Source organism: Alligator mississippiensis, chromosome 8, assembly GCF_030867095.1.
Source record: "Alligator mississippiensis isolate rAllMis1 chromosome 8, rAllMis1, whole genome shotgun sequence".
Lineage (NCBI taxonomy): Eukaryota > Metazoa > Chordata > Crocodylia > Alligatoridae > Alligator > Alligator mississippiensis.
In genome coordinates this window covers 81,748,670-81,774,181 of record NC_081831.1, presented here as the reverse complement: position 1 = coordinate 81,774,181, position 25,512 = coordinate 81,748,670, and the positions used below count along the sequence as shown (strand labels likewise).

At 40.7% G+C, this 25,512-nt stretch overlaps 1 protein-coding gene across 11 annotated transcripts in view; it reads right to left on the bottom strand.

The window, feature by feature from the left end:
- The window catches only part of KLHL13 (kelch like family member 13), a 108,478-nt gene that overhangs the window by 43,803 nt on the left and 39,163 nt on the right, over positions 1 to 25,512 (bottom strand). Inside the window, exon 1 of one of the 11 annotated variants that reach the window (XM_014601573.2) lies at positions 7,470 to 7,582. The exons of the other annotated variants lie outside the window; for them this stretch is intronic. Coding sequence (XP_014457059.1) covers positions 7,470 to 7,567 — 98 coding nt within the window. The 5' untranslated portion in view covers positions 7,568 to 7,582. Of the gene's footprint in view, positions 1 to 7,469; positions 7,583 to 25,512 lie in introns of those variants that run through there. 11 annotated transcript variants of the gene reach the window in all.

Sequence of the window (25,512 nt, the reverse complement as noted above, 5' to 3'; positions counted from 1 at the left end):
TGCTGTGTCAGCCTATTTTTGGCCTTAACTGTTCTGAAGGCAACTCTAGCATTTGTATTTAGGCAGTAAAATTACAACACCATCCGGGGGAACGTCTCACATCCGTGGCGATTCCAAACTTACCAGTTACGAGACTTGGCGAATTGATTAACTTCATAGAGTCAACAAAATGGAAGAGAGGAAACAGTTCCTGTAATTTCCTTTAAAATTTAACAAATAACCATTAAAGTCTTCCCGTGTCTGTCTAAAGCTGCTTATGTAAGTGTCATATTTGGCCATACAGATACTCCATGATAAATTTAGAAATCATTCTTTCCTTCCTTGCTCTCCATTTTTGTCCCAGACCATTCCCATTCTTTCCACCAGTGTCTACATGGAAGACAGCTTGTCAAACTCTCACTCCTTCTTGCCAGCTGGATTTTATAAGAGAAGCTGCTTTACCATTTCTCAGCCACAGCCTGTTAAGCTTTTCTAAATAAGATAATCTGGATTTTCAAATATTTTCCACAAAATCATAAAGAGTTGGAAATGTAGCCCACTGGATAGTGGAAGCATGCTACTTGCAATGCCTTGAACGTCATGCTTCTGCATGTTAAATATCGCAAATCTCTGACCAGATGTTTAGATAAAATAGTCAAGTGATAATGAATGTTGTTTGGGGAAGTCCACTGATAGTTTAGTAATACACCCACTAAGTATGAGAACATCTGCAGTTCCCAGTGCGGCTGCCTATGGGTTTGGTCCCCACAATTAAAACTTCCCAATATTGGCCAAGTGTTATATTGCCCCACTTAGGGAAAGTTTAGGGAAAGCCTGCATACACTAATACCAGACTGTTTTGTAGGAAGAGTTGGACAAAGAGAGACCTTTGTAGGTTTGTACATGGTCGGTGCACAACATATTTTTCTTGATTCTAAGCAAATGCCAAATCTAAACTTATTAGCAAAAAGGACAACACAGCAGCTGTGACTATAGCCATTTACCAGAATAAAACTACCATCTTTTCAAGACAATTCCATGACATTGCTTTGGGATGTACCAAAAGAGCATCACGTTGCACTGCAACGTCACAACCTGTAACAGGATTCAGATGTTTTGAGAACATCGATACATAGAATAACTGGTCAAAATATGCTCCTAAATATCACTAGTGCCAGCAAGCTTCAAGGCATCAGAGATTCAGAGTTTTATTGCATGTTATCACTATAAAGTTTTATTTTACATTTTTTCAAGTTTCCAAAACAAAATCATCCACAGAAGCAGCTGAAAAGAAAGTTAAGACTTGTTTGTTTGTTTTTTTGGGGGGGATAGGACGAGACACAAGCACAATTACAAAAGGCTAAACAAAAAACCACCATGAGGAGGTGGAGAATTGCCCTTTATCCTTTATTCCAAAAGGCGTTTGATCTAGTATCTCACGATGTCCTCGCAAGACAATTGGAGGATTGTGGGCTTAACTCTGAGACAGTCAGGTGGGTGAGAAACTGGCTGCAGGATAGGACCCAGAGAGTCATAGTGAAAGGATCTGTGTCGTCCTGGCAAGAAGTGGGCAGCGGTGTCCCGCACGGGTCGGTGCTGGGTCCAGTACTTTTCAACAGCTTTATTAACGATTTGGATGTGGGGGGAAGAGCTCACTGACCACGTTATGAGGAAGCACGGTCACACTTGATAGGCTACAGATACAGGTGGACCTAGACAGGCTGGCAAGTTGGGCGGATCACAACCTGATGGAGTTCAACGTCGAGAAATGTAAAGTGCTGCACCTCGGGATGAGCGACCCCCAACACACCTACAGGCTTGGGGGCACCAAACTGACCAGCACCACGAACAAAAGGGACCTGGGGGTAATAACAGACCGCAGGATGAATATGAGCCGGCAGTGCGATGCTGCAGCCAGCAGGGCAGATAACACCCTGGCGTGCATCAACCGAAGCATCTCCAGCAAAGCCAAGGAGGTGATTCTTCCTCTCTGCTCAGCGTTGGTGAGACCGCAGCTGGAGTACTGCGTCCAGTCCTGGGCACCGCACTTCAGCAAGGACATGGGCACGCTTGAGAGAGTCCAAAGAAGAGTCTTACACGGCATGCCATGGGAGGAAAGGCTGAAGGACCTGGGACTCTTCAGCCTGAGGAAGAGAAGGCTGAGAGGAGACCTGGTAGCAGCTTACCGCTACACTAGGGGAGTGCATCAAGGGCTCGGTGAGCAACTGTTCCCCAGGGCACCCGAGGGGAGAACCAGGAGTAATGGCCACAAACTCCTGGAAGACCGATTCGGGCTCAACATTAGGAAAAACTTCTTCACAGCCAGGGTGTCCAGACTGTGGAATAAGCTCCCTCCTGAAGTGGTGCAAATCGCTTACCCTGGAAGTTTTCAACTGGAGACTAGCCAGTCACCTCACTGGGGTCGCCGGACCCCAGTTATCTTTCCTGCCTGGTGCAGAGGGCTGGACCCGATGATCTCCCGAGGTCCTTTCCGGCCTGACAATCTATGAGTCTTTAAATAATATATACTATTTTTTCCATATTTCAGCTGATTTAAGTATTCTACTTATTGTTATCATGAACTTCTGGATGGATTTCCCCCCTGACAGCTCATATGCTAATTTTTAGCTGAAATCCTAAAACTAGACAGAAAATCATTGCTTAAAAGGGAAACCCTAGCAAAATTCACAGAAGAGAAGCTGCTGTGGTGTGAATATAGGGTGAACTGTCTTAAGCAGTCAGAGGGCCATCAAAATTGTTACTTACTGGATGTGATTTTCTAACACCGATGGCACAGAGGACGGTCTCTTTAGAAAGAGCTAACTCCTATGGGTGATCTCTGGTACACTGATTACTTTACATAAGCAACCCCTTTTCATTTATATTTCCACTTCAAATTTAAACGTATGTATCTTGTATCATATAAATTAAACCCAACATCTCTAATAGTGTAATTAATGGCTTGATAGGATACAACTAACCAAAACAAGAAAATACACCAAAAACAGCTGAAAACTAACACTCTTCATTCTGCTTTTCTATATGGTAAATGACTTCCGTTTCTCCACTGTAATTTCCTGACTCCAGACAAAAATATATATGACTTGCATGAGCTACACTATTTTGTACACCTTTTGATGACAAGGTATTTGCATAATCATTTAAGCTACTTTATTTCTCTTAATGCTACCCAGTCTGCCATCAAAACCAAACTGAAGGGCTCATTTTTACCAAAAGAAAAAAAAAGCCAACAAATCTCTGTAGAACATAAGAAAGCCAGAAGGCACTAAGTTTAGAAACTGGATATTTTTCAAGTTTTTTTAATATGACTTATTTTTAACCAAGACATATTGAAGAATTATTCATTCAGTTAAGCACGTTCATTTTTGCAGAACAGGTTGCAACCCTTCTGGTAACCAATTGAGATGTGCCAAGATTAAAAAAATCCTCTACAGAAAGCATCACCGTGATTTCTAGTTAAAAGCAAAACTGACTGATTGATTGGTTTTACTGTTACCGATGACAAGCAGTTCTTTTCAGAGATGCAGTGTGGTACTTGACTCTCTCCGGTTGGCCTCCCTACACGTCAAAGGGAGATTTGCATAAGTTGGGAGAGAAGAATATAATGGTTTATCGGCTTTGGGGAAACTTCTTTTGCAACATCCCAATAGAAACTAATTTAAGTGATGAAGAAACCTAAGAAACATTCAACAAAGCAGACCACTCAGCCAGCACCAATATAGCTCCCTCAAAACAGTATTTTGTGAGCAAATTAACACTGTCTAGTGAGTAGCATCCCCACTCTAACACATTCATTTTAAATTGACCCAATGTCTCTTTGCATGTAAATATTTCATTGTGTTTTTCAAGGCATCCCTAAACACGAAGAAACATCCTGTTCTTCATCTATAGCTGTATTCCTTTCTCTGTGGCTCTAATGAAAACTGCTCCTATGACCAGACTAATATTAACTGATGAATACTGCCAAGAGCAGTCAACATAGAACAAGCAAGTTCAAACGTATGTCCCATAAATAAGATTACTGGCTTGCTTCAACAGCTCTAGTCTTCAGATTTTAGCACACGAGTCTATGTTATCCGCTTTCATGCTTGGAGAGCAAGACTAGAGGCATGAAGTGAAAAGTAATTTTAAATAACTCCCCTCCCCCACATACACACATACATGCATCTATAGCTTTTTTAATTCGTGCACTGAAGTCAAGTGGTTTCACACGTAAAAAGGCCGCTCACGTGGCAGCCCCCCAGCTCTCATTCTACCAGATTTTACCTACGAGACATATGCCAAAAGGACGGCTCACTGGAAAACCTCCAACTCTTTGTCTGGTTCAACAAAGGGCCAATAAGTTACTCAGGTACATCTTCATCAAACAGTATTTGGACCTTCGTCCGACAGTTTAAACAATTTCCTTCTTCCGTTCTACATGAGTTGAAAATATTGATACAGATTGAGTGCTCGTTATGCTTTAACAATTAGTGACAGAAGCATCCGTAGCATCACCAGGCGGCAAGTCGGGGTCATGAAACGTGGTGCACCCTCTCCTTCCCGGTGCCAAGGAAGCAGCATTTTGCCCCTGAAAAAGTCCCAACTAGTGTGCCTGAAGAGCGCAGACCTCTGCCTACCCCAGGCTACAAATCACAGGCTCAACTTGAAAAACTGACTTCATGACGCACACGCTCCTTACCACCTCTATGCAAACCGATTCCAGCCAGGGACTCCCTTAAATCGCTCTCGCTGTACTGCTCCTGCAGCCTTTCAAACCAGTGTCAAACCAAGTTGCAAATAAATCTGCTCTAAACTGACCCAGACACGGAACATACAGGGCTTTTCTGGGTGGCAATAACAGTGATCCCTTTAACTCGCATGGCAACCTTCGATCAAAACACTGCATGTGCTCATAAGCTTTAGACTCCGTGTTTTTAACTACAACAGAATATGGTGTAAGGAGCCCATTTTACATTGACACGGAAACCAAGGCAGGAGTTAGGTGCCTTGCCCTTAGCAACGAGTCAAAAAATATAATGAAATGTAGGTGCACTAATCCCCTTTCTTTTGCTCTAGCTACTTGGTAGGCCATTTGGAAACCAGAAACAGGATTAAATGTTTGGAGCCAAAGTTAACTGTTCTAGAACAACTGAAATGTGGGATATTACACCTCACCAATTAGAAAAAAATATTTAAAAAACCTTAAAGTAGGCAGCGTATTTACTTTTTTGTTATAAAGTTAGTATGAATTAGGATTACCACATCACTAGATGTCAGAGTTAACCAGTTAGAGGAATGAAGGTTTGTTCAGATTATACGCGACTGCAAGCAGTATTTAGGAAACATAGAAATATATATTTCTAAGAACAATAAGGAGTCATTTTAAGTCAGAGGATGCTCACATTACCAATACTTATGTTTCTACTCTCCGCTTACTCTTTGTCATGGTATCGGAAAAGGTTAGGTCTGCTTGCTCACACACACACACACACTACTGCACGTAAAAGAGAAATGCAAGCATGGAGATGTAGACAAATATGTCATGTATCTTTCCAATGGACATGAGTTTCTATCACCTTTGTATCCTTACAACCAGATCAGGACGCTATTTTTAGAATCGGACATATCGTCTAATCAAACTGGTTCCATTTTGTAATGCTGCTCTCCGTCTTTTTAACCTGCATAGATTTATACTACATGTAAAAGTCCTGCTAATGCCAGCATTGTACCAGTGTAGAAACATGTGGGCTTAGACATTTAAATGCTAGCGGTACAATACTGTGAAAGCTGCTGTTCTCATATTCCACATGCTTCAGACATGCCTACTGTAAGAATAATGAAGTGTTTTTACTGACTTGCTCCAAATATTTTGAATACATTGGTCCAGCCAACACCACATAGCAATGCAAGATGCTGGAGCACACGGCCAGCAAGGCGAACGAATCAGAGCAGACGCATGAAGTACGTTATCTTACTCTGCATGAGCAGCAGGGATCTCAGAACAGAACAGTTTAATTTTTGAAGTCTTACTGTCCCTTAAATCTCATGATTTGAAAATCCACCAAGATGAATACCAGACAACACTTAAGACAGTTTTCCCAAAATGGATTTAAAGGCCTCAAAACTTTTCTTTTCCCTTTTTTTTTTTTTTTTTTGGAGGGTGGCACAAAGGAGGAGTGGGAATTGCACTGCTGTCTTGGACAATGTCTCTCTCATTCAGAGCCTCTAATTAACTGAAATAACATTGCTTTGGGGTAACACTACAAGCTTGGTGGAAGTCTCTGATAAAACATCTGCAGTACATGCAGGAAAATACACTTCAAATGAAGAGACTATATATTGTATGTCATCTCTCACCACATTACTTCTCAAACAAGAACAATAGGAATTAGGCATACTTTGCCTCTTACGAAGAGTGACTGACCCCACAAAAGAAAAATATTTATAGCACCTATAAATGCATCTAGGCATCAAAATATACCCCCTTAGCAGATAAAAGCAACAACTATATACAATCAGGTTTGAGACAAGATTTTTTAAATCTAAATATAGACCCAAAGCGTTAACACTATAGCTAAGGCACTACTGAAGCTAAGAATACTACTGAAAAGTCAGCTGTTTTTATTACGGTGATTTTTTTTATTTTTTACATACCATATTGTCTGCAATATGAAATGGACTTCAATATGAAAATAAGCATTCCCAGTATAAAGAAAATCTTGTGACTGCACCCTTCAAAAAACAACAAAAAAGAAAAAAATGGTGTATTTGATATTTGGCTTTATTTCATACTTCTAAAGAAAAAGCCACCTGTATACACCAATACAAAACTTAAAGCAATAATGCAAAGTTGAAATAGCAGCTTTGCCTAAGCAAATTCAGACAGGCATTTTATGCATGTTGAAATACATGTACATGTAGAAAAATCCTATGGTACATATACTAACTGCATAAACACATATACATGTCACACAAAAGAAGGTAAGTTCAACGATGCTCATTTACTGTCTTCCATATTAAGAAAGCAAAGACTGAAACAAGCTTCATCATTCGAGAAGTAAAATACCTACCAAAGTACACAACAATAAATCAGGTGGGTCCATGTCTGATATCTAAGTGTAAAAAGCAGGGGGGAGTTATCCTTTCCTATGAATGAAGCCTGCCTAGACGCTTAGACTTCTTAATCCAAGATCTGTGTCACAAATTGACGATAACATGAACTTTCCAATGAACATTTAAATATATTTGGGAACATGGTTCAGGCTGCACAATCTCTCTGCATTTCAACGAAAAAGGAAAGACTCGACACAAAACATCCATCACGGGAAAAAGAAAACAGGGTAAAAACTAGAGGTTCTATACAAAAAGGGGAAAAAAGAAGATCAAATTCTGAGTGCCAATGTCATTAAAGCTAGAACAGGGTATTTTGCCACAGGGGAGTCTCACGAAAGCAATCCCACCTTATTATCCTCATTTCTCTCACTTACATGTATGCTGGAGAAAGTGGCGATGACCTGGATGTTTTAAGCACAGGAACTGGGAATTTCCAGATAGCAGGAGAGCTCGTTTTCCATTTCAATGGCATGTTGTCACCACGGTACTACAATAACAGTAAACAGCGTTTCCATAACAGACTACCAACTAGGACTTCCATTCCACACTCCTGACACAGCAGTGGCTGCTGCTAGGAACAAGCAAACGATTCTGCCAATGCCCTTAAACCGATGCTTCCAATCTGTAAAATAGGGCTGTGAGGCATCTCCTTTTAAATCCTGCTGTCCCCTAAAGCAATATGATGATTCTATCCTTCTAACTCAACAATAGTGCCACCTCGTTAGGGAAGCGTTGACTGCAGTATATGTTTAAAAAAAAAAAAAAAAAAAAGAGAGAGACTGCACTGAGAACACCAGCACAATGCAGCTTTATTTAATAAAAGCAGCTAATTTTTTTTTTTTTAAGAGCTTTTGTAATGCTATTGTTCTACCTTAAAACAGGGACACTGCAGCATTGTGCTACATTCTGCTCTTATTAACCTGATTTCTGACCAATGGTAGCAGGAAAAAAAAAATGGGTTTCATATGAAAATGAAACAACATACCTACTCAGAATACACTTGTCATCCTCTGAACATTCTTCTTTTGAGCTGCAACAATACAAATGGGATATAAATCTCAGCATAGCCTTAGGCCACGGCTAATAGAGATCAGTGACTAAATTCAGCAGCCTGTTTTCCTCCTGTGCAAGCTCTGACCAAACAATACAAGAATGCCATTATGGAAAAAGCCCATTGCAAAAAATAATCAGGTCTTCTAATCCATAGTTAGGAAGGCAGAATAAAAGAATAAGTATAAATTGCTGCAGATTCCTGCAAGCTCTTCTAACAGCTTCTGATTCAGGTTGCTCTCATTTTCCTATGCTTATTTCCAAGGAGGATGAGCAAAAATCTCATGCATTTTACAACATGCTGTGGGAACACAAATATCACTCTGTCTTCTGCAGTAGAGAAGCATAGAGTAGTGTGCTGCTAATAGCAGTCTTGGAGGGACGCTATCAACAATCTAATTCAGTGCCCCCCCTCTTGAACGGCTCACAAATTGCCTGAAGTACTGACGAAGCAGCCGGTCATGCAGGTGTCCATCAGGGACCACTCTGCAGCTCCGTGATCTATTTGGTGACCTCCAGGAGCTGACGACCGAGAGGGATGTTTAAAAGGCAAGCTGCTAAGAACAGCAATTCAGGCTCCATGCATAAAAAATGCATGTATGTAGCAAAATGCAAAAAGCGGCAACTAAATCTTATTCACAAAACTGCCCAATGGTTTAAATGCATAGCACAATGCTCATTTAAAAAACACAATGTGAGCTTACCAGCATCATAGATTAAACCAACACATTCAGGAAACTGATTCTACAGATTTCAGATTCTCTTCTATATATGGCAGGACGCCACTACACCAAGCTAGATTTTCTACCCCATGGCTTTATTCTACCCAGCACTATAAACAGCCTCTTTAAATACACTGGTAGAAGACGGAAACTATGCCGGCATTTACATTTCTCACTACTATTCCAACCAGGCATTCTGTCAATTAAAAAAATTAACGAAAGAAATGTAACAGCATTGCTGAGAAGGGACTGTCAACACTTCCAATCTGAAGGTTTACTTTCAACTTTGTAACCAGACTGTAGGCATTTGTTCTGGGATAACACTTAACATTGCAAGATTTTTTTTTTTTTTTAAGTTTTCCCCTAGAACATAACCAGGAAGTTTAAAGTTACAGGAGCTTAAACACAAGACAAGACATAAGCCTATAAAGAGGGTCCTTATCATATCATTTAACTCCAAACCCAGCTTATGCTTCTTTGGCATGCAGTTAAGGGACTAATTTCTTAGTACAGTACATTGAAAAAAAGATCAATGCTGCTGACACATGGCTTAAAACTGGCAACAACTAGTTCAGGGCAACTACAGTACTTCCTAAAAAACCAAAAAAATGTCATGCAGGTGTACTTCCAGCATATGGTGCTGTTCTTTGCACCATGTCAGCTTACAGAAAAACTACAGCTTTGCAAACGGTACGGATAGTTTCAGTGGATGGGACCCTCACAAGAGTGTAGTCACGTATTTTCATGCACACAAATATGTCTACCTAGCATGTGCATTACAAGCAATGCACGCAGAAATCGTCAACGGACAGTCTAAATCATGCCCTAGCTGGACCCATAGTTTAGAAATATATTATGGTGAAAAAGTAATTGGATCTTGGCTAACGCACATATTAGAACCAAAACAGAATTCACAAGCCAAAAGTTACACGTATAGCCTTAAAACACAATGGGATGATACAGTTAAATCCTACCTAATGCCTAGTATAAACAGCCTAAATGCAAAGAGATTGGGATGCTTCTGCAGTGCCTCAACCAAGAGGGCTGCCTATAAAGATCTTGTTTAATTGACCTGCAAAGATCAACAGGAAACGCTAGGGCCAATAAACAGACTCATTGGTTTTTGGGTTGTTGTTTGGTTTTTGTTTTTTAACAAATCTCAAAATGTCACTTGTGTCACTGGCTCAGGCAGTAGAAGCGTGCTTATTAGCAATGCAGCCAGTCCCCTCCCTTGACTAACATTACAGTAGCAATGAGGACACCAACCTATTGCCAAGGAGCAAGACTCCACCGGTCACTTGAAAGTACGCATCCCACAAAGGTAATTCAATGCACAGAGCCATATAGGAACTTCATTACCTATCCTGAGTATTTTTTTTTCATTTGAAGGTAAGCAGTCTAATCAATTATTGTAAATTAAGAGAGAATAGGATGATTTTTATAGCACAGCTTATTGGCAATAGTTTTATAATAAACAATTTAGCACTTCTAAAGCATGTATATTCCCTCCTCTACTTAAACTCGTCTTTTAAATGCTGAGTGCACTAGTTAAGCCAATTAATGAAAATGAGTAGTCTGTCAAAACAAGTTTTGGGTCTTGCTAGAAATAAGCAAATTTTTCAGTAGCAAAGTGGAACTACCTACTTACATAAACTAACTGGAGGCAGTGCGCTGTTTTTTCCCCAAGGTTTAATCATCCAGTGCAAGGAATAGGGACAAATGTATACAAAACTGTTTCTCTAGTATCAAGATAGCTCAATATATTATTCAGCAACTGGAATCAGGAAGTCACAGATTTGAGGGCATTAGCATAATTAATGGTGAATATGCAATCCTTGACCCAAACAGGAGCCTGCCATAATAGGCAAACATTGCTTTTGTATGTAATATTGGAGGAAGCAAATTGGAGAGAGTCCCGTCGAGGGCAATTAAAATGGTTGTGGGGCTGGGGGACAGGACTGGTGATGAGAGGCCGAGGGAACTGGGCTGATTTAGTCTGCCGAAGAGAAGACCGAAGGGGATTGAATAGCAGCCTTCACCTCCCTGCCGGGGGGCTGCAAAGAGGATGGAGCTGGGCTGTTCTCAGTGGGAGCAGACGACAGGACAAGGAGCAATGGGCTCAAGCTGCAGCAAGGCAAGTTGAGGTTGGATATTAGGAAAGACTCTCTCACAATGATGGCAGTGAAGCACTAGAACAAGCTCCCCAGAGAGGTGGTGGAGTCTCCATCCTTGGAGGTTTTGAAGACCTGGGTAGACAAAGCCTTGGCTGGGATGATGTACTTGGGGCTGGTCCTGCTTGGAGCAGGGAACTGGACTAGATGTGACCTCCTGAGATCCCTTCCCACCCTTCATTTCCTATAATTTGTAAGAGACTAACAGGAAAAAGCATAGGGAAGGTATGCAGAGCGCAATTTTCCGCACTGTTGTGCCAACCACTTTCAGCACAAACCGAAAATCCCAACAATTCGAGTCCTGGCTTAATCTAGGCACAGAGAACTAAGAGTGGCTACGGTTATGAATGTTATGGCAGCAGTGAGAGGTATACCTCCTACTGTCATGCACACACTGGGCTAACAGAGTATTAAATATTTATTCGGTCATGAAAATAAAGGCCAGTAACATTATCAAAAGGGAGCTCACGTATAACAAAAGCAGCAGGCACAACAGCAGTCAAACACAAACAGGCACCAGTCAATGGCAACATTAATTCTGTAAACAGAAATTTAGAACCACGTTTGTTTTTCTGGTTTTCCAACCAATTCTTCTCTCTTTCTTTTTAAGAAAAAAAAAGTCAGCTTTTCCAACCCAGCTTTCCATTTCAAACCTGTTACAGGCTACAAAAGAGTCAAAAAAGGATTGTAAAGTAGTTCACTTCCAACTAAATCTAGAAACCCAGCTTCAAATTACAATTTGCTTTGGTCTTTTGTGTGTTTTTAACTATTAAGTTGCTGAACTGACACATGAATTACCACAAAGGGCTACTTTAACCACAAAAATAAACCAGAACTAAAGCTCGCAAAGCATGCCCATCGAATGTCAAGAAACTCAAAACCTAACTCGTTTCAGGACCGTCATAGTTGGCTCAAGGCACACGCCCAGAATCTGGGAGACCAAATAATGATGTGTAACAGTTAGCATCACGGCTCCTAGCACATTTAGTGTTCACATAATGGTTCCCTTATCCACCACTTCCCTGCCCCGCTCCAACAGGCTTCCCTTTCCCCTTCCCTCTCTTCCATCCTACTGCAGATACCTTGGGGGGGGGAAAGAGTTGCTTTTGAAGGCAAACAATAAGTCCATTGCCTTGACAACACCGACTATATTACAGTCAGCCAATAAACCTTTTTTTGAGGTTACACAACTGGAAATGTTAATGCTGTCCATGGCAAATTAACTCCCGCAGTTGAGCCTGGGAATTGCTGCACAAAGCAGAGCCCTACTAAAATCAACGGGATTGCGTGCAGTCTCCTCGCAGTGACTCCATGATATGCAAAACCATTCATTTTCAAATATGAGAGAGCGCGAGCGTGTGGCCATGTGAACTTGGTCATTCTTCTCTTACAATTGCAGTGTATCAAGAGGTCCCAGACAAATGCATTACAAATTACTGCTCTTTCATTAAGCAGGGCTTCTTTTTTAAACCAGGAATTAAATAATAAAATAGTTGCAGACTTTTGCTGAGAATTATACAATCTGCTTTGGATAGCGCTCAGCCTTTCAGTGATTCAAAATACAATCAGAGAAGAATTTTTGCAAAAAAATAAAAAAATCCCTGTCAGAGTAACAATGAATGCAGATGCCAGTACATTCTTAAAACAACTGCGTTTCTAGACATCACTAACATGCTTTTTTTTTCTGAAAACACGGCAGAAGGAAATCTATGACAGTTATCCTTGAAACATGATTAATTCTTTTAAACAGTCTTGGCCAAGGCAAAGAGAGTAATGAGGAAGGAACTACCATGCCTGGAGAAGGGTAGGATGGGAACAAGGAATGCAAGAAAAAACAGGTTTGGAGACAAATCCTACTGCTGTCACAAGGCTATAATGGGACAAGCACTGTCTCTATAGCAATGCAAGCAGAGCTACTTCCAAATAAGGGAAAAAAAACCCAAATCCTTAAAAATTAAGTAAAGCATCAGTCAGACTTCCATTCAGGGCACGCATCACATGTTTAACACAAAATACTGCAGCTTGTCATCCACCCACTCAGCAGTTTTCCCACAAACTAGGAACTTGCTGCAGCAACATTTTAGGATGCAACCATTTCAGAGAAAGCGGCTTTGTATGCACGCACATACAATGGGGCCCTTTATCAGACTAGGAAGCCTTTCCCTCAAAGAACAGAGCCATTTCCCCTTCCTCACTCCCTTCCAAGACCTGTCCCATAGGAAAGGTTTCTTGGGGGACTTTCTCAGCTAGGTTTCAGACCAGCAGACTATGTGGCAGACAGCTTGACTAAGATGCTTAGTTTCCAGTTGTCTGATGCACCCGATGAAGTGAACGTGAGATCAGGAACGCTTGTGCTCTACACATATCTTATTTAGTTAGTCTATAAGGTGCGCATCTACCCTGGCTTCTGCCTAGTTTCCAGTCAGCAAACCCCCAAGTCATAATGGACTGTCCTGTTACCAATATAAGAATTACCTTACGTTAAGACAGACGGACACGACAGAAAATGACATCGTTGAAAGGGGTTAAAATAAGGAAAACCATGAGCTTTGTTTGATAGTTCTGGGAATATCTGAAACATACTCTAGAGAGCAGCACCCAGATGGTAGAAATCCCATTAATAGCAGACACTCAGAAATATCATTTTAAAAACAAGCAAAATATTGCATGTCAGGTACCCACATACCAGCAATGGGGGGAAAAATGGCAGAGCACTATGTTTCTTGGGGGAGAGTGCTTGGGAGAATTAAACAAGCAATACCAAATGTATTAATACAGAACACATTTTGTAACCGTGCGTTATGGTTAGAGATGTTATATTGGTATGTTTCCTCAATAAATATATTAAATTGAGAGAGCAAGCTGTTGAACCCAAGTAGCTCATTGTCTTAAAGTTCTTGCTGTTACTTGAGTTTTAGTTTGCCACAGACATTCAAAAGCAACATGAGCTCTCAGTTGAACTCTCCACTTTGTCTTGTACCTAAGCAAGAGCAAGCTGAAAGAAAAGCCTGAAGTCAGTAGCACAGTTAGCCCCGGGCATGAGCCCCGGGTGCTGACAGAGCTAGGGTGCACGATTCAGCAGCTATGGCCTCCAGCAACTACAGCAGGAGGGAGCAACTGGGAGCCAAGGGGGCTTGAGGCTCTGGAGGAAGAGGGGGAGAATGAGAGAGAAAGTGGGAGGTTACAGCCAGGGGGTTAATCCCATCGCCGAATTACACCGCTGCTGAGCATGGCTTTCGGCAGAGCGCTCCAGTCCTCCAACCAGCATAACCCTGGCTGAGGGGTCCTGCCTACTCCTTCCTGCTCTGCCACGGAGGTGGGAGCCTGGAGCCCCCCTGCCCGCGCTGCAGCGGCCCCCTGGAAGGTACACCTCTTCTGCCCAGGGCACCGAAAATATGGGTTACGCCTCGACCTCCCCAGTCATGCCCTCCAGAGGTTATACCAGGTTTTCTGTAAGAGGCTGTCACTTTTGGATCAAACTTCATAACCTCTCTCTCAAACTGCTACGTAATCAGATCGCACCACAGACACAATCAAAGCCTCTGTTTCACTCTGGCACATTCTCTTCTGTAGGAAGCAAATGCATAAATTAATTTCCACAATACTCTAGTTTTTTACTTTTTTTATACAAAGACTTAGGGAAAACATACATCCATTTAACTCTGCTGGCTATATGCGGCTGAGCAAGAAATGCTTTTTGCTTTGCATTTATATTAAAAGCATTGAGAATACTATGCTCGTCTTCAAGGTGATTGTGTGCATATATTTAACAGTTTTCAAAGACTTTTGAACGCACAGACTTTGGGCACAATCACAGCAGCCAGGTTGGGCCAATTATTTTTAGCAGTGTCAAAGCAAGAGGTGGCTTTATTAGGTCAATCTGTGAACTACAAAGGATTTTTTTTTTTTTTAAGTAAAAACTTCTCTGCAGCTGTTATGGTCTATTGGTCGAGCCATTCCACCGACTAAAACATGCCTGAGCACATTCGTCCAACAGACCAGAATGATTTGAAAATATTAAAGAGGTCGATGATTAAGGAGGTGAAAAAAAGGGGTAGATGGAGGGGAGCGCCAGTTAAGAGGGATGTAAATATTTCATCTACTATAGACAGCAAATTAAAATGTCTATAAATAAATAGACATGTATAGACGCAAATAAATAGTTAAAACATTGTCCCATAGTTTTTCCTTTAGATGCTCATAATTTACATGACCTACCTTTAGTAGTTTAGCTGAACTCCATAGCTTATTACTACTCTCACCTAGTATAATACATTTTGGCTATACTGAACTTACATGGAGATCAAGACCCAACTAAGGAAATACTCATGCGAAACTAATATGGAAGCTGTGGCAGATTAATTGCATTAATTTCTATGACAATTAAAATAGGTGATCAGCTATTTCAACAGAATGGCAACAACTTACTTGTTTTAAACAAAGGAATTACCTTTGCCGGTTGTGCCTCTCACCCTTATCCCATCTGCAACACACCTCCACGCTGGATAGACTAGAGGAGAACAAAGCTACCATAACATACTGCATCCAACTTCTTCGTTGCACTCTTCTGGAGCTCTTCTGTGTTTCCTGAGGTTTTTAAATCGTCAATATAATGCAGTGTGCAAAAAGGAATATGTGCCCATCGGTTTAACTTGCTCATTGCAACCAGTCTTAGACAGAATTAGGTACAGATTACAATGGAGCAGCAGCTCTGCTATGTTATGGTTAAGCCTGCCTCTGTGCTGGTATAATGCTATACCAAATGCTTGAACAGTAGGCAACAAACCATAGATTTAACATTGATCCAACTTCCTTATATCTACCAGTACAGCTAGAGCCTTCCACAGGCCATAACAGATTTTGCCCACACCAGACAAAGGATAGGCTTTACTCCAGCTAACTTGATCTTTCCCCTATTATTTATGCAAAATGTATTTATTTGATGTAGCTGGTTACAGTCATCTAGAGGAGAACCGAAATCTAAACTCAGTCTCTTCTGCTAATCCAGACAAAACCACTGTGGCTGCAGCCAATCCAGTAACACGCTAGATCATTAGGAAGAACTTCTTCACAGTTCGAGTGGCCAAGGTCTGGAACGGGCTCCCAAGGGAGGTGGTGCTCTCCCCTACCCTGGGGGTCTTCAAGTGGAGGTTAGATGAGTATCTAGCTGGGGTCATCTAGACCCAGCACTCTTTCCTGCTTATGCAGGGGGTCGGACTTGATGATCTATTGAGGTCCCTTCCGACCCTAACATCTATGAATCTATATCATCTGGGTGCCAAATAGCAATGGACAACACAGCAATTGCTGTTGCATTTTAAACACAACCAAAGAAGCCTCATCTGCCACAATTTTGCAGTCCATTCTATGATAAAAGTATCTATCAACTCTACTTCTAAAGAGAGCTATAAACCAGCTCATGGTTTCACCGAAATAGCCTATAGATTTTGCCATCAAGAGGCCTTGATTGAGAAGCCTGTAAGGACACACACAACTATTACAGGACCAATTGCAAAGGCTGGGTTAGGGTTTCATGCACCTATCCTGGGAGATAATGAAGGCATAAACTAGTAGGCATCCAAATCAGAACCACTGTGTTATGACTGGATAATGTCTGATAAATATGGCCCAAGAACAATGCCCTGAGAAGCCAGAAACAGTTAATGATCTGCTCGAGAAAGGCCACCCAATCCTCCAACACCACCCTTGAAGGGCACTGGTTCCATGTTGCAGCAGACATGCAGCCCAGTACTGATGGGGAGAACCTGAAGTTGTCTCTAGAATAAGAAAAGGATGAACATTACACGTGAGGACAAATACAAAATAACGAAACTCATTTCATCTCAAATGGTTTCCCACTCGCCTCCCAATAAAAAGTCTCTGTGTAAACACTGTAGGTGGCTGAAAAGTAGAGCACGCTCAACTCCTTCATGTTGGTAGGAGGTAAAATTCTCTGGTCTCCCACTCAAAAGACTTTTCCCTACTGGGAAGAAATGGTGAGAGTCTATACTAAGCACATCCTTTCATTCTCATCCCTGGTCTTTAGTTAAGTGCTCAATAGCCTCTACCTTGTTCATAATGTTTGCAAGCTGCTTGCAATGTTCAGCTATGCATTTTCATCCCTTTCCCAACACTATTTCCAGCAGTGGCAGAGAAACCTAAGAGAACCAGTTAGTTTTCCAAGTTCCTCCTGCCTGGAAAAAAACCAAACGAACAGGGTTTTTTGCAGATTTAGAAATATTCCCATCCTGTGTATGTACATAAGATCATTTTTGCATCCATAAATACTAGGAACGTGCATAAAATCTGAAAGCTTAGATTTTGCAGGCACTGGAACCCATTCAAAGATGTCCATTGACTGCAAGAAAGTGAATTTCACAAACACAGCTTATGAGGGCTGAAAAAGTTTTCAGAGTAGTAGTTATTTCATCAAAGAAAATAGAAAGCCATTGAATATATCCATGCTACACACAATCAGGTGTGATTTATGCCTCCCAGAATGGTCTATGAGTAGATAAAAAAAAAAAACTTTGTTAAAACAACTAAGAGACAAAATATTTTATAGCTAAACCAATAGTTGCGCTGTTAAATTAATGTTTAGTTTATACAAAAATGACTAACCAATTTGCTTTTAAATAAAGAAATAATAAAGAAAATCCAGTGAGGTTTTAATTTGTTGTAGTGTTAAATATATTAGTGTGGAAAAACTTCTGTTTCAGGAAAGAATTAAAATGGCTCCATTTATCCTGGTATGTATAATCACGAGCCACTTTAAATTTATTTGTCTTCAAGTGTCAAAAGGAAGCCTCAAGGAAGGAAAGAAATTTAATTCATTAATTATGAAAGCAACAGGAGTAAGAGCCGTGATTTCTTTGAAAAATTCAAGGGGGGGGGGTGGGAATCAATGCTAAAACCTCAAGAAGAAAGATGCAAAGCAAATGATTAGAGGTCCAGAAAGCAAACAAAAGGGAAGGCTGGAAGCATGGAATGATTTAGTTTGAAGAAGAGAAGACTGAGGAAGGACTGACAGCATTATTGTTGCAGCCATGACCATCATGACCAGCACAAGGGAAATGGGTTGCTTGTCAATATTCATTATTGGACCAACTGGATAACTGGGAGAGATGTTAGACAAGTTTCCAGGCACAAAAAGGCCCTTCCCTCAGATCTGGGAAATAAGCAGGTACTGCCAGGAAAAACAATTACCTTGGTTTAACCCTATTATGTAAATGAAAGCAGTCACTTAAAAGGGAAACGGGTAGTAAACTGGTTAGCAAAGAGTAGTCCTCAGAAGTAGTTACAGTTGAAATAGATTAAATAATTATGTCAAATTACAAGACCATTCAAACATGGAAATGGCTCTTATTACCTACAGAGCAGCTTAACAGAGTGAGCAGGTAAACTGAAATGAACCATAAGTGCCATTGCTAGTGTTAGAAACTCCATGGTTTTCAGTGTCCAATAAAGTCATGGGTTTTCATTCCCAGAAGGTGGGATGTAGTTTCTGAAGGTGGGGTGTAGTTCTCGCTACAGCGCCAGGGCTGCAAGATCAGAGATGGAGAGGTTGATCTGTGACAGGTGCTCTCACACTGGCAGTTGGTTCTTTCTGTCCTTTAGCATTTTTTGAGAGCGCTCATTCTGGAGTATAATGATTATTTCTTTTCACTACCACATATTTTCCAGGATCAGGATCAGGATAAATGTGTAGGCTCCATAGACCTGGATGGTTTTCTTGTCTGTTGCACTGACTGTGGGCCCAGTTTTGCATTTGTAAAGTCTTTAAATAGGAAAAAAAAGCACTTTTATGAAGAAGAACCTGGCAATCAATTGTTCTGTGTCCATAGAGGACAGGAATAGTAGTAATAGATTTAAACTGGAACAAGGGAGATTTAAGTTAGATACCAGGGAGAATTTACCAAGTATTCAGGCAGTTAAGCAGTGGAACAGATTACCTAGGGAGGCTGCAGCATGTCCCTCTTCGGAAGTGGTTAACTGAAGGTTAGACACGTTTGTCTGGGATAGATTAGACAGGGGCGATCCTGTAGGACTTGGATTACGCAACCTCTGAAGATACCTTCCAAACCCATTTTTCCATTATTCTTTTAATTATCAGCCTTTTTAGACTCAAGGCACCCCACCTCCCTCCATAACTTCTGTAAATCAGCCAGCACTGCATTGCAAAAACTAACTCATGTATTACAGCACTTACCTTTTTGCAGAGGGGCCGGGAAGGGACAAGCCTGAGCTTGCATTATCTGTTTACTTCTTTACACCCTCATGGCACCCTTGAAAAGCTCTTGTAGCATCCCAGGGTGCCGACAACACCCGGGTTGAGAATCACTGCTTTAAAGTTTCAAATAAATGAGCTGCATCCAAATTTGTTATAGTGAAAAATGAATTCATTTTCAAAGGCAGATTTTAAAAGTAACGGTTTCGGTATTCATTCAGCAGCCTGATTCTAAGTTTCAAACTGCACATCTTGCATCCTTTATTTAGTGAAAATGACAGCAAGTAATTAATGACAACAGAGAACCAAATCAGTTCAAGTTTCCTTGCATGAAAGAATTTCAAAGTAACGAGAAAAGTTGTTAGACTTGGCAGTTTCCAGGGATAAAATTATATTGAGATTTTAATAGCTCTCAGTTGATTCCATGAAAATGCAGAATAGTATTAATATTATGATGCTTGGATCTGCAAAACCAGAAAGTTTCTGGCGAGAAACTGTGCAACTGAAGTGACTACATTTTAAAAATTTTACCCATGACAACTTCTAAGCAAAAAAAAGTAAATGGCTTGGGAGTCTACGGCCTAATTTCAAATGATTAGGGTTCTTAGGAGCTTAAGTTTCTCTGAATTCTAAGCAACTTCTGCAAATGACACTAAGTGCTCTTGGAAATTTCCCCCAAGCTTACAATTTATACCCACGGTTTCCACTGATAAGCCGCTATTAGTGAACACAACTGAACAGTCTCAGCCAAATGTCCTTCGTCTGGTTTTGCAAGGACATAGGATTGATTGTGTCATACCTCGCACCTTCACCCCCTTCCAACCACCACGCCAGCATGGAAGGTGGGGATTTCTCCAAGCTGGGAAAGAATAGCATGCTGCGACCCTCAGAGAACATGGAAGCCAGAAGAGAGGTACAGGTTGCACAGGTACAGATCACTTGATTTATGTGATTGTAGGACACAAGACATGGGTTTGAAATCCTGCAGACATAGAAACTGCAGATGGGGCTGTCCTTCGGCAAACTGGCACTCCTCCAAGCAGAGCTTCAACAGCAACTCCAGGTAGCTGCTCATCTACCTTGAGGTTTTACATCGTGTCCCTTCTCTTAAAGTCCTAGTCCACCAGCCTGTGAATGGAGCTTTTAGGAGCATTAATGTTACTTTAAAGAAGATCAGGACAGGAATGAGACAAGAAAGAAGGGATGCTCTATTGGGACAGAGGAAGCATCAGGGAAGACCTGTGCTATTTATTACTCAGGTTCATACTTGGAATGGGTATTTTTCTGATTGCTAAAAAATTAACAGCAGTGAGCAGGACTTCCCCTCCCCCCTCTCTCTCTCTCTCTGACCATTTCCTTCAGCCATCGCTCTTATCACCACGGTCCATGCCTGCTAGGAAGTGAAGTGCATTTTAATCTTAAACCTTCTTGGAACTGAAGCTAGTGCAGCATGCATTGGTTGCTAGGAAATAACTCTCATAGCCCCACTTCTCCATCGTCTAAAAGGGGTGCCTTCTGGTTTCCAGGTAGAATCTAAAGGCCTTAAATTTGATCCATAAATCCCTAATGACATGGAACTTGTTTGCTTTGAACCACCATTTCTTACAGCAATGCAATACCAGAACAGCTGCAGTCATGGTGAGGCACCTCCACTGAAACCATATTCAATCTGAGCACGTGCCAAAGGGGCTGAATGCCTCAGCTAAGTCCCCCTCACCCATTTATTCAGAACCAGCCAAACATACCGGCATCAGTGGCCCATTGAAAAGCACACCTCCTTCCTAAACTTGTATGCAATGGGGAGTCAGTGCTAGCAATGGTCATGCTGAGAATTAGAAGCTGCAGGACCAGGTTTGTCAAGTGCAGGGAAGCCCTGGGTCTACTTCCATTTGTGCTGTTACGTTTGCATTTTTAATCTGGAGTGAACATGCCTAGAGCCCTGAAGATCTGCCCTTGGATTTAAGCAATACATATTGCAAGGCTCAGCATGAACTAAAAAAATGAACACACCCCAAAGTGCCTTCCCCATTAACTTCATCCCCAAACACCTAGGGAATTATTAAGTAAAGAAAATCACTGCACCTCTCTCCATCAAGCACTTATCTTCCACATTTGTACTCCATGGATAACCAACATGTATTTGCTTCCTCCCTTTCATTCACACACACTATTATAGCAAATGTACAGCTTTAACTCTTGCAATGCCAATCTTCCAGGATTTGTCTGAGGTATGCTCACTGTTAAGCAAACTACACCAAATACAGAGAAAAAACATTTTAAACAGGAAAAGAAACATGCATCAATTTTTGAGTGGAAAAATAAGATGTAATCTGTACACACAGAATTTGCAAAGGGATGGTCCCTGTAGTCAGTGCTCTCAAGGGTAAGGCATTTCAGAGATCAGAAAAGATTGTATGTTATAAGTAAATGTAGACTGTTAAAGTTAAAAATCTACAGTTTCGTACCAATACCCATGTATCTCATAGATTTCACAGACACTCGGGCTGGAAGGGACCCCAGAGGATCATCGAGTCCAGCCCCCTGCCCCAGGGGCAGGAAGATCTCTAATAAAGTTATAGTAGTCTTTTATACAGAACAATTATAGTTCAGCACCTAGCCCAGGAATCCCCACTGTGAATCTTAAAGCAGGTCAAGAGGAGGCAGGTGAAGGGAGGGTAGCAGATAAGCGAGACATAAGGGTACTTGGGGGGGGGTAAGAGACTGCAGCTGTTCAAAGTAGGCTGATGAACCAGCGCAGGTGAGGAACCGTTCATGTTTAGTGCTTCTGTGTTTGTGCTGAAAGTGGCTTATTTTCTCCAAAAAAAAAAAAAAAAACCAAACCAGTGCTCTCTATTGATTCCCTTTGGTGTGAATACTAGCATTATCCTGTCACCACCACATGTAACCTCAGATTAGAGCTAGCTCCTGTCTAAAATGTAGCCTCGAAGTCCCTGGGCCTGACCCTGAAGGTGCTTAACTCATCTACCCTTCGACTGCATTTTACAGTCAGATAGCTAAGAAAGTCTGAAAAAAGAACCAGCCTTTGAAAGTGGCTGACTCAAACGCAGGGTTGTTCTAGCTTTCCTGAAAACTCAGGGGTTTTGCCACAAGATTAAGAAGTGTAACTTTTGATGCTGGTTGATGAACATTTAACCCATGCATAAAGGCATTAAATCCCCAATTTATGATCAAATGTCAATGTATAATTAGGAAGTCACTACTGACTCCACGATCCTGAAAGGAGTCCGGAGATGGAGTAGTACCGACTTTTATTTAGGCACATTACTGTTTATTCCACTGTGAGACCACTGATCCTAGCATTGTTTTTGTCATTCTTCGTAGCTTGCCTTTTAAGTATAACCTCTGCAGTAGCTGGAGCAAAGATTTAGAAAACTGGCACTTGCCCTAAAAGTGTTAATCAAATTCTAATAGCCTTAAAAAAATTCTGTTTAATGCAGAGTGAAAATCCCTGCACCCTTGATATTCAGTAGGTCTTTTTATGCCTTCTAAGGCCGTGAGAACAACCCCTAGCTTATTTTGCTGCAAAACAGGAAGGCATAAAACACAAAATTACAAAACATAAGATTACAAAACACAAGCATGTACAATGAACTATACAAATATACCTTTAATGTACTCCTAGACATATTTACTGCCAGTTTAGGGTTCTCTCAATAGAAACTTACACAAACATTTGCTATCAACAACACAGGCTACAAATCTAGACTAAGTTATTTAAACAATTAAGTAAACGCCAACAGTGTAGACCTGTTGCTCAAAATCAAATGCTTTAGATGGTTAACTGAAGATTTCCTTTAAAAAAATAATTTGGACCATATCAAATTAATTTGTAGCACACTGAAAATGGGATTTGAACACTAGTTTAATACTAATCTTAATTCACGTGAATTAATATTAATTTATCTGACACTGTTTTCAGTTGCTTCTATATACATGTCCTTATATTTAGGGCACATATACCTAGGAATCCCCACACAGCTTGAACATTCATTTAACACATATTCAAAGATCTACTTTGCAGTAAGATATAGTTTCTGCATTACCTTACTACTAACTCAAGTCAACTTGCACCTCAGCTGCCCTCTGAACAGCCTGAAACACTTCAACTCACCTGTAAGGTAGACAAGTATTAGTGTTAATTTTCCAATTAGGAAGCAGGCAGAGTTTTGAGGACTCACTCATTGTAATACAGAACATCTGTACAAAACCCCAGGGAAAAGTTAAGTCTCCCAGCCCCATGCTTGACAGATTTACTCTTCCTCCTGTCCTATGATCCAATTAGAAATCTAAACATTTTAACCAAAAAAAAAAAAAAAAAAAAAAAGCTTGTTATAAAAACGAACACAAATTCCCTCATGCAGGAATTGCATTTTGAAAGAGAGCACAGAGTGTTTTTGAAAACTCTCCCTTAAATTTAAAAGGCCAAACTGATCCAACTTTCTTTAGATCAAAATTTTAATGTTTGAATAAGATTAGGCGTGCCAAGCCTCCTTTAAAAAGCAATTATGCATAGTATTTTTGATGCTAGGTTTTAAGTGTCTTTTAGAAAAATCAGTTATGCCACCCTCTGGTGACTATGTGAACTACCCTACTAAACAAAGCATCTCTTATTTCATAAAACCCTATTTTAACGAGGTCAAACTACCAAGGGTTTAGAATGGGACCTAGTGGAAGTGGCAAGACATTTTTCCTTTAGATCTGATCAAGATTTATAAACATTAAAGTAGTGTACTCTTCTCCTATAGCATGGAGGTACTTCAGCTGCTTAGCTAACCTTGCCCACAATAGGTGTAGCCTGCACCGTTGGATTTTAACATGGGTTAGCAGTGCCAATGCTTTTGCTTGTCTTAGAGACGAAATGGAACTGACATTTGGGTGACATTTTTTAGCCATCTGGCTGTTGATTTTAATAGGCTTTAATTATAATTATACCACTTTTCCTGAGATTTTAGTAAAGAGGTACGGGGCAACTACACTAACACAGCGCAAGGAAATATGCAGCAGAATACAGTACAAAGAGCTAATTCTGATCTGGGAGGTTTTTTAAAGGTTAACCTACTGGGAATCAAATAACTTGAGTTTTCTGCAAAGCTATGCAACTGATTCACTCCTGTTTTACACAAACTACTTAATTTCCAAGGGTTTTTCTCCCTTGGCTAAATGGGGATAACATTCATCTTTGTAGAGTCATTTACGATTTGCAGATGAAAAGTGCAGTGTAAAAGTGCTAAGTACTTTTAACACCTCTCTACACTGGGAGATCTAAGATTGAGGATTAACTCTAATAGATTATGCCCAAGCACCCAGCCCAGGCATCATTAATGCTAATCTAGAAACATGAATACACTGAAGTACAGATAAAACTGCGAACACCTTTGCCTGTTTTGTATCTGAAGCTAAGCAAGCTGAAGCTGGGTTATTTAGCATATGGGTCAGATTAAACTGCAACACCGTGCCTGGAATTTTCTGGTTGTTTTCGCAGTTTCTGCAGGAGCTAAACTTGCAGTTTTTTGCCTTGTAGTTTCCTACAAATCTTTCCAATAAAAGCAGCATGGCATCTTCAGCCATACAAACAAACAAAAAGAAAATTTGATCTGATCTCATTTTCTACAATTAGCTTTGAAACGAGTCCAACAATTTGTCAACGCTGATAACGTTTCGTTACGGCACAGTAAACGTAAACCTCCGACAACTCTTGGATTTTAGGTAAAAGTCCAAGCATAAACATTTTCCTGTCAGTTGGCTTCCCCCCCACATCTCATTCTGGCCTCATGTACGCTGGCTGTTTCTATCAACACAGATTTTCATGTTCATCTTTGTTCAACTTGGTCTAAATTGAATAAGATCAATTTGTTTAATAAACAAGCATGTGACCAAGCTCAGCTACTAATACAATGGTGGCAGGCTTAACCATGTGACGCTCATATTTTAAGAGGCAGGAGTACGTAAAGTTCTTAAATGGATTTCAGGGCTGTTGGTTGCAGCTGTGTTGGTCGAAGGACACAGGCATACAAGGTTCATTGTATAAATGTAATATCTTTTATTTGACCAACTAAATAATTGGGAAAAAATTTTGTTTGCAAGCTTACGGACAATTGGAAAAAAATGTTCTCTCTCCAATCTCTCAGTTCTAACCCTCAAAGGGAATTTACAAAACACCTTTCATAGACGAGCCTACGAACTTCACTTCATAAATCTACTGGATACCAAAACTCATGGACTAAAT